The sequence below is a fragment of the Aplidium turbinatum genome, chromosome 8 (genome assembly GCF_918807975.1).
Source record: "Aplidium turbinatum chromosome 8, kaAplTurb1.1, whole genome shotgun sequence".
Classification (NCBI taxonomy): domain Eukaryota; kingdom Metazoa; phylum Chordata; class Ascidiacea; order Aplousobranchia; family Polyclinidae; genus Aplidium; species Aplidium turbinatum.
The window spans coordinates 9,746,485-9,756,231 of record NC_137479.1 but is presented as its reverse complement, the minus strand read 5'-3'; the positions used below and the strand labels follow the sequence as shown (position 1 = coordinate 9,756,231).

Below are 9,747 nucleotides of genomic sequence, written 5' to 3'. Positions count from 1 at the left end.
GTTTGTTAAAGTTGAGCGCAGGCATCCTTAACAATTTTAAACGCCTCTTTTAAGCTCTCGATGAGGTTATGATTGATGCTAAAACACTATGCAGATTGCAGATGCACAATGATCGATTATGTAAAGAATTGTGAACTAGGGTTGTTGTGTGTGCGCGCACAATCTTATTGCGTGCACATGAACTTGTGTTCGCAAAACGATTACGACACAAAATGTTACGTTTTTCGTATTTCCTATGACCTATACTGTTGTAGTGTAGACGGTGATGGTATGTGAATGACTTGTCAAGTGTTAATTCCAAAGTATGATAAGACTTTGGACACAATGGACAGTACTGTACAGTAAATCACTTCATTGGAGCTCGCTATTAATGTCGTTTTGCCAGTTGTTGAGCTAGAATGTTGCTACTAAAGTTCTGCTGTCTCTAGGTTCAGCTCCATTGATGAAGATACTTTTTCTTAAGAGTGGTTATGCTTTGGCTTAACGTCCTCTCAAGAGATTCTTATTCTTTCGTAGAATGCACCCTGCATGATGACCAAGTCATCGACAATAGATGTGAAGAGGAAGAGTGCCACGATTGATCCCTCAAATACGCCACTTTTAGCCTACTTAGTTTTCTGTTTCTGGTGGTGAAGGAAAATCTTCTGTTTAGGACAAGTGGTATGATCCAATTGGCTATGAGTTTATTAGGAGGTAGAAAGATGTAAAGAGTTTTGTTTAAACAAATATCCGAAATCACGCTTTTGAAACGAAATATAAAACTAAAAATGCCATAACAGCGTTTTTATTTTACAGATGGTACACACGGAGCTTTCTTTAATTGTCGACCTGAAGATGGATATTTTCGATGCTTAGACCGTTCCGACTGCATTATCAGGATGGATGTTGGAGACGCAGGAGTTGACTGCGATGATGAAAGTGATGGAATTGGTAGGGAAGTTTTTTTTAACAGAACTTAATTAATTGTTCTAGAACTTTTGTAACTTTGTAAAAGTTTTACTTGAATTTACTTTATTCTAGTGGTTCCCAATAACGCTGCATTCACCAACCACTTGCTAACAGATGTCAATTTTACATATCCCGTTAACTTTTAATTGTAACGGAATCTTCAGCAAAAAACTTAATAATCATTTAAAAGAAAAATACATAAAATCACTAGCAAGAGCAAGTTGCTCTGAGTAACCTGTTGAAAAAATAATAATTCACAGTATGAGTAATTTTGATATAAATTTTTTGTAGTAGAACAAATTTTCGTTCCTAAATGTACAGCGGAAAACTCATCATACTTTCATAGTCAAAAGAAAATGATTGCTACAATGGAGTAAAATTTAACCTAAATCTTCGACGGTTTCTAACAAAGAAGCGGCTGAACAAAAGTGTCAGATATAGTCACGTTATTATTGATAAATGATAATTATTCAATATGACGCCCAAGAACCCAAAATCGCCATAGAATAGAAACAATGGCAAACCTAATCTCGTTTGTCATCTCAACAAGTTGTTCCCAATCTAAAGTTCATGAATGCATTAATTTAAAAAAAATGTTGTAGGCCTAAGCCTTATGCACTGAAGTTGAGTATTGTAACGTTTTCAACCGGAAGGCCTACATCCTATAACGTAGCCAAGCACTTTCAAAGAGAAGAATTTTGTTATGTTGTGTAGAAAAATATGAAGCCTACAAGGCACGACTGTAAGTTTTGATCAACAGACACGTATTATTTTTTCTTGTTGCCTTTTTTCACTAAATCCTGCCATCTCAACTAATGCAGTTTAGCTAAAAGTTGGTAAAATTTTGCTTCAACTACAAAAGTTGACTGAGAGAAAGAAATGAAACTCAAGTCATGCATTAGCATTATTTTCAACGAAGCGCGGTCTCATGTTAAAACCATTCTGTTACTGGGCATAGCCTACTTACATTTTAGCGTGGTATTCACGACCTGCTTTACGAACAACGTTAACTTTAAAGTGGCTTGTATGTTAACAGCAGTATAGCCTACATCATCACCAACTGCTCGCTGTACTAGTGAGTGCTCAGCCTTGTGCTGATAGCCGGGAAGAACGCCCCTTTCTTCACAATGTCCTCTGCCCTGGCGCCTGCTGATTTTGTTGGCTCTTTTCTTTCCACAAAAATAAGAGTTAAACTGACTGGTAAAGCGGCGGCGCACTTAGTTTAGGAGGTTTCATCAAAACTAACATAGCCTACGACAGCTAGATTGATGAATAATAGATTGATGAATGATCGATTAATACAATTCAAAACTTCAAGTAAGAAGAAAGGAAACGATTCAAAACTCAAAATCGAACTTCAAGCACCGGGATTCGCAAATCGCAATGCCAGCCCGGGCTTGAGACCCCAGATGATGAACTGTTTTATTTTGATCAACGACGCACGAGTACAAAATAATTGACACGGCGAGAAGAACACAATAAACATAGCCAGGTCAGAGACTTTAAAGAACCGGCCTGCCACGCCCCGTGGAGGCGGGGAGCGGCGTGATTATGGGGTGGCGATGCACCCGGAAGGGAAGTCCACCAGCTTAGGTCGCGGGGGCCAGGCTGGGAAGTCTAGGTACCTGTGGAAGGAAAGTGTGGATCGAGAATTTTGTGCGAGACGGTTGTGGGAGACGGGCTTTACGGAGACGGGCTTGACGGAGACGGAGACGAGAATTTTGTGGGAGACGGGCTTAGCTTTCTGCAAACGCAGAAAGGTCAGCTCACGACGGGCCGGGCGACAGAAGTTTTATAAAGCCAGGCAGCGCCCACGTCTCCATCACGTGACCGTAACACAGGTACGTTTGACTCCTATACCCGGTCTGCCCGTAGGCAGAGCGGATAAACTTTGGGGTCTCCCACGAGGAAGAGAAGCTTAGCTACAAGGACGATTTGAATACTCGTGGGAGGGAGACGAAAATTATATAAAATCTGGAGCAAAAACTCAATTAATTGGTGTAAAAAAAAGAAGGTATGTGGGAATATATTGTATGCTTTAGCCTACTTACTGGAAAAGTGTTGACGTTGAACCAACGAGCACGGATGTGCACTGGCCAGACGTTGAGGCAGGTTCGCCCAGATGGGTCGGGGGGACTAGCGATCGAAGCGTAGATATGACTAGGCTACATTACCAGGAAAAATAGAAGAATTTTTTTTTTTGTGGCCAGTTCAAGAAGGAATAAGAAAGGAAATAATTGAAAACTTCAAGAAAGAAGAAGAAAGGAAACAATTCAAAACTGTAATTATTCGTGTCTTATTAGCCTACTATTCTTGTACTAATTTTCATTAATCAATTCTAAATCATATATTGATTTCCATTTAGGATAGGTTAAACAAACCCACAGCCAAACACAGACCCTTCCTCCACGGCTCTTATTTTCACCCCCCACATATTTTTCAGTCTATTGTTTTTAGTGAATGTGTACGTTTAAGACGTCTCAACGAGCTGGATGAAGATTTTTTCCACTCTTTACAAAGACTACAGAATAAATGCAATTTTTCTGGTTTTAAACAGGTGTTCCCGACAATTATTCACCAAATCAAACGTCATATAAAACCGTTATGGTTTACTTAACCTAGCTGGCATCTTACGTCATGGAAATTGCTAGAAAATGTCCAAATATTGCACCATCGGTCGTAAGACCTGATGAAATATTGCATTAGCCGCTTGAACACCTGTTTGAATGACTTTATAATTGTCTTTCATTATTGCGTCACAGTTACTGTCTACGTGCATTTGAGATATCGCAAATTATTCTAGTCATTCGTAAAATTGTTTGTTGGAAGTCAGTCGCAAGTTTAACTGTTTGCTTGGTGCATGCTAGCTGGACAAATTTTCCGTCTTTTATCTAAGTAGTTTGTTCTGTAGTGACAGTTTTTTAGAGGTGTACGGCGTTGCATCTCGATTTCGATAGCTGCGGGCTAATTTTACAGGAATACACTTTTTGAAAAGACGTTTCAAAAGAGTATTTGTTTTTTCGGTCATTACATTCAGACGAACGGATTCGGGAATCTTACGTTACAATTTTCCCACAAAGAGATTATGGTTTACCGCTGTGACCATAAAAAATAAAAGACGTGACTTGTTAGCTGGTAGGCCAAGAAGCACTAGAAGCATAAAAAATAAAAGACGTGGCTTGTTAGTTGGTAGGCCAAGAAGCACTTAGAAGCACATAAAAAAATAAAAGACGTTGCTTGTTAGCTGGTAGGCCAAGAAGCACTTAAAGCATAAAAAAATAAAAGACGTTTTTGTTAGCTGGTAGGCCAAGAAGCACTTGAAGGCATAAAAAAATAAAAGACGAAGTTGTTGGTTGGTAGGCTACAGAAGCAAAGAAATAATAAAAGAAGATCTTGTTGGTTGGTAGTCTACAGAAGCAAAAGAAAATTAAAGACATTTCTTCTCAGTTTGGTACTGACGAAAAATAACTTTGACATTCATTGGCAAGAAAGAAGATTAAAGATAATCGATCTGTGCTTGAAGATTCAAGTCGAAGAATCCAAGCAAGTTTTGTGGACTTTTGGACTTTATATACTCGTACAGCTACGGTATCGTGCATTTAAATTCTTTTTTGTATTTTTACGGTCTTTGCAGTTAAGTTTTTTATAACTACTGTAATAATTTTGTGTGTTTGTGTAACTTAATTTTTTAATTGTTAAATTTAGCCCCAACATTTAATATGTCCACACTCGGTGGCTACAGGGACTCGGCCGCCGTCGACTCGACTGAGTTTAAGCCTGATGATGTTCTTTGCGGTCGGGCAGGCCATTCTGGGGAGGGACCCAGTAATGATGAGGCTAAGTCAGTTCGAGAGGCCCGGCATCTTAGAAGGGATATTTTGACTCAAATTGGGGAACTTTCTGTAGCCCTAGATTCTTTGAGTGATAAGCAGGAACTGTTAATTTTTAGATCTAAGTTCTCTACTTTGGAAGAAGATTTACGGCATTTCCATGCTCTTTTGACTAAAATTTTTAACTCTGCAATCTTGTCAGAACTTCGTGATAGGGTAGATCCCGAATTTAACTCGTTAAAAAATAACTTCGAACAAAAAGAAAGTGAGTTCTCAGATATGTTGGATGCTGACATACATCCTGAGGATAGCGCCTCAAATGTAAGCACTAGGATGTCTACGAGTTCGTCTCGGATAGTGGCACAAATTAACCTGCAGCTAAGACGAGAGGAGCTCCAGATACGAGCTGAGGCTGAAGCGAGAGCTGCTGAGGCCACCGCGAGAGCTGATGCCATACGAGCTGATGCCATACGAGCTGAGACCGTACGAGCAGAGGCCGTCGCGAGAGCTGAGGCTGAAGCGAGAGCTGCTGAGGCCACCGCGAGAGCTGCTGAGTTTGCACTCAAAGACGCACAGTTGAGGGCTGAACAACGTAAAGAGGTAGCTTTGGCTGAATATCGATCAGATGTGGGCTCCCGGCGTAGCTCCAAGAAGGGCTCTTCTAGGCATTCCAGAAGTGAACATCAATCACAGTTTAATTTACATAACCTTTTCCAGACGCCTGTTCAATCTGTAAGTGGACCAGTGCAATCCACACGTTTTCCAGCTGTTTCAGGAGGTCTCGGGGCCGCGGCTAAGGGTCTTCCGAAGGCTGTAGAGCCAAGGCCTGTGAATTATAACCTAACTCCTCCCCCAGGGCGTAAAGGTCACGGGGCCGCTATCAGAAGTAATATCTTGCCCCTTTCACATTTTTCTGCGCCGCTAGTTTTTGATCGCCCAGCTACACGTAATTTGGGTGATTGTGAGAGGCGTATCGCGTCTCCTGATTTTAACGTTTGTGAGGATCGTGATCGGGCTGTGCATGTGACTGAGCCCCACCAGCCCCTTAAGGGATATAGTTTGTCTTCTCCCGCTAAGTCGAGTTCTCAACAACAGGATTGCTTTTTTGAATACCAAAATAGTAGGACGTTTTTCGATAAGGCGGCCTTGATTGGTTACGATGGTAATAATATGCCATTTATCTTCTTTAAAAATCGTGTTACGGCCTTAATGGCAGCTTCACCGTTTAAAGGAACTCGTTTGACTTTGTTACAAGCAGCTTGTGTTAGAACAGCTGCGCAAACGATTGCTAATTTGGTTTCCGACACTCCTGGCTTGTCAGAAGAAGACAGGATAGAAATGTCGTTAGCTCGCTTGTCCCAGCGTTTTGGGGTTCGTGGAGGTCTTTTCGCCGAACCGGAAATTAGAAAGTATCGCTATGGTAGCAAATTGACTTCGATCTTTTCCAGTGATTTGAAAGAGTTTAAAGATGAATTGTCGCAGTGTCTGCTTTACGCGCAAGCTTATGGTCAGCGTGACAAATTGGAAGGACGTTTTGTTTTGGATTTGGCTAAGCGACTCCCGTTTGACGCTAAGCAGCATTATCTTGACTTTTTAGGTGATCAGTATGGTGGTACTGATGAGCCTACTTTTCAGAGTTTGTTTGAATTTGTAGTACGGGAGGAAACGCGCAAGTCGACTGATTTTAGCATTATGCTAATGGGCGATTCTGGTGAGTCGCAGCATTTAAAAAAGTTTGGCAAAGGAAAATTGCCTTCATGTCCGGTTAGGCAGACGTCGGTAAAACCCCATGATAATGTGATTTCAGGGAGTTCGCAGTACTCGACTGCTGTTGGCGCACCGCGCGGTGGTGTGGCCAGACGTAGAGACATACCGGCATGTATTTATTGTTCGTCACGTGGTCAAGTTGAATATCATTTTTTGTCTAATTGTAAAGAATTTTTGCGCTTGACACCTAAAGATCGGAGAGATGTCATTGTGAAAGCTGGCAAATGCTTGAATTGTTTGCGCCAGCATATGGTTAGGGATTGCGTTCATGCAAACAACTGTCGTCAATGTGGCCCTAACAACGATAGGAAACACTATTTTCTTCTGCATGATTTTTATGTGACGTCACGTGATTCTCTGGATTCGGTCGGTAAAGATGATGCTGGTGCCAGAGTTCCTGTGCGTAATGTTAAGATTGGAAATGTTAAAGCAGCCTTTAACCGCGTTACTGCTGCTCGTGTTTTGAATCCAATGACTGGCAAATCGAAGTTGGTGTATTGTCAGCATGATCCTGGTTCGCAGTTGACGTTTGTTTCGAGTGATTTGGTGAGCGAACTTGGTCTTAAACCGTATGACAAAGCGTCGTTTAAAATGGATACCCTGGCTGGTCAGAAACCTACTTGTGCTGACCTTGTTAAACTCAACATTCAGTCGTTAGAGACGAATGAACTGTTTTGTGATATAACTTCGGTGGTTAACCCAGCTTGGGCTGACGATGTTAAAACTTTACCGCACAAGCAGGATTTAAGTGGTTTCCGTCATTTTCATGACGTGAATATGTTTCATTTGAATGATTGTAGTACTGTAGATGTACTGATTGGCAACGACAACGCTTATTTGATGTGGGCCAAAGAGGAGCGTGTTGGTGAAAATCGTAGTGAACCGCATGCTTTGCTCACTCCTCTCGGTTGGTTGGCTTGTGGTGGTAAGTCACCCTTAGATGAAAGCGTTGCTAACGTGTGCAGAGTGCAGACGTCTTCAGAGTCGGATGTCATCTCTAGCTTTCAGCGTAAAATTGGAGTCTCGTGATATGGAAATAGCAGACCTGAATAAAGTCATTCAGGATTTGACCTTGCAAAATGAAACCTGTGAATTGTCTCGCAATGATATTTTGGCTAGAGAACTTGTTGAACCGAATATTGAGTTGAAAGATGGTCGATTTGAGATACCTGTACCGTTGAAGGAAGATATTGATTTACCTAACAATTTTGTTTTGGCGTCAGATAGAGCTGCTGCTTTAAGGAAGAAGGCTTTAAAACAATCTGAATTTCGAGGAACTTGTGTTAATGAGGTAATGTTTTCGCGTCCTGATTTGTTAAACTCTCTGGCAGATCTCTTGGCTAGATTGCGGCTTGGCAGATTTGGTTTCGTGGCCGATATGACCAAGTACTTTTTTCACATTTTGGACTCTTCAATACGCAAGCCCAATTTCATTGAACTGCTTACGTACACAGGCAGCGCCGTTCGGATCGTGAACGAACGCCCTTTGGTACCTTTGAGTGACGACCCTAGGGATTTTACTGTCATCACCCCTGCCTCACTTTTGACCCCATACTTAGACCCATACTGTGCTGTTGGGCAACCACATGATCGTGACCAACTAAGAAGGGATTATCGGTTCAATTTGTCACTTTCTCAGCAGTTTTGGAGCAAATGGATAGATTTTTACTTGCCAGGTCTTCAGGGCCGGAAAAAATGGTTAAAAATGGCCGAGAATTTGGAGCCTGGTCAACTTGTAGTGGTGGGTTCTCTCCAAGACATTGGTAAACGTGGGAAGTATCAACTTGGGAGGGTGCATGAGGTATAGTTCCACAAATTAGGAAAGGGAAGCCTGTGGTTCGTAGAGCTAAAGTTGCCGTTTGCAACTATGATGAGAGTACGGGGGAAGTGAAAGTAGACTACGTGTTGAGGGATATTTCGTGCCTCGCCCCCGTAAAGAACACCTAAGTGTTAGGGTTTGAGCCTGGTTTTGTCTGCGGTGGCCGACCCTTGTCTGAGCCCAGAACAGTCGGTTATTATCGCAACCATTGTATATAGCGTCATTTTAGCATGTACATATGGTACCAATTTCATGTATCGTCGTGTATTATCCCGTATTGTTGTTCATTCTTTGCATGCCCTTTGTATTTACGTAATAACTTAAAAGTGAGTGATTCAAACAATTTGTGTATCGTGTGTTTTTATTCATTGGCTCACAATTGTCGTCAATTCTTTTTTAGTTATGCCATGTCAGACTGTCATAACTAGGGGCCGCTATGTTCCCGACAATTATTCACCAAATCAAACGTCATATAAAACCGTTATGGTCTACTTAACCTAGCTGGCATCTTACGTCATGGAAATTGCTAGAAAATGTCCAAATATTGCACCATCGGTCGTAAGACCTGATGAAATATTGCATTAGCCGCTTGAACACCTGTTTGAATGACTTCATAATTGTCTTTCATTATTGCGTCACAGTTACTGTCTACGTGCATTTGAGATATCGCAAATTATTCTAGTCATTCGTAAAATTGTTTGTTGGAAGTCAGTCGCAAGTTTAACTGTTTGCTTGGTGCTTGCTAGCTGGACAAATTTTCCGTCTTTTATCTAAGTAGTTTGTTCTGTAGTGACAGTTTTTTAGAGGTGTACGGCGTTGCATCTCGATTTCGATAGCTGCGGGCTAATTTTACAGGAATACACTTTTTGAAAAGACGTTTCAAAAGAGTATTTGTTTTTTCGGTCATTACATTCAGACGAACGGATTCGGGAATCTTACGTTACAATTTTCCTACAAAGAGATTATGGTTTACCGCTGTGACCAACAGGACATGGTAGAACGCATCACTACATTAGCAAAAAATTGGAAGGAACGGTTTGGCCCCAAGAATCATAAAACTACCAGTAAACGCACAATTTGGGCTTCTTCATTTTCCACTACCATGAAACTGACTGACAAGCCAAAGAAAAAACCCTACAACCGACAGCATGCATTGTTTATAAAAGACCTCTCCCTCTTGGCAACACCCTGACCAACTACCGTTCCATTGCGCTTTCGGACAATCTCGAAAACACACTCGGTTGTTCTAAACCATGTGGACATTGTGCTTTGTGCGGTAATTTCCGGAACCACAATAAAAATATGGTTCCTTGGACCCGGGTAATACAATCTAGGGATAGTGTAATCAAACTACGGCAAGACCTTAATTGTAGCGGCTACGGG

At 41.4% G+C, this 9,747-nt stretch overlaps 1 protein-coding gene across 1 annotated transcript in view; it reads left to right on the top strand.

Moving 5' to 3' along the window:
• Positions 1–825: 825 nt before the first annotated feature.
• LOC145775684 (uncharacterized) overlaps positions 826–9,747 on the top strand; it is a 48,833-nt gene continuing 39,911 nt past the window's right edge. The window contains exon 1 of the mRNA XM_082587023.1: positions 826–930. Coding sequence (XP_082443149.1) covers positions 879–930 — 52 coding nt within the window. The 5' untranslated portion in view covers positions 826–878. The remainder of the gene's footprint in view (positions 931–9,747) is intronic.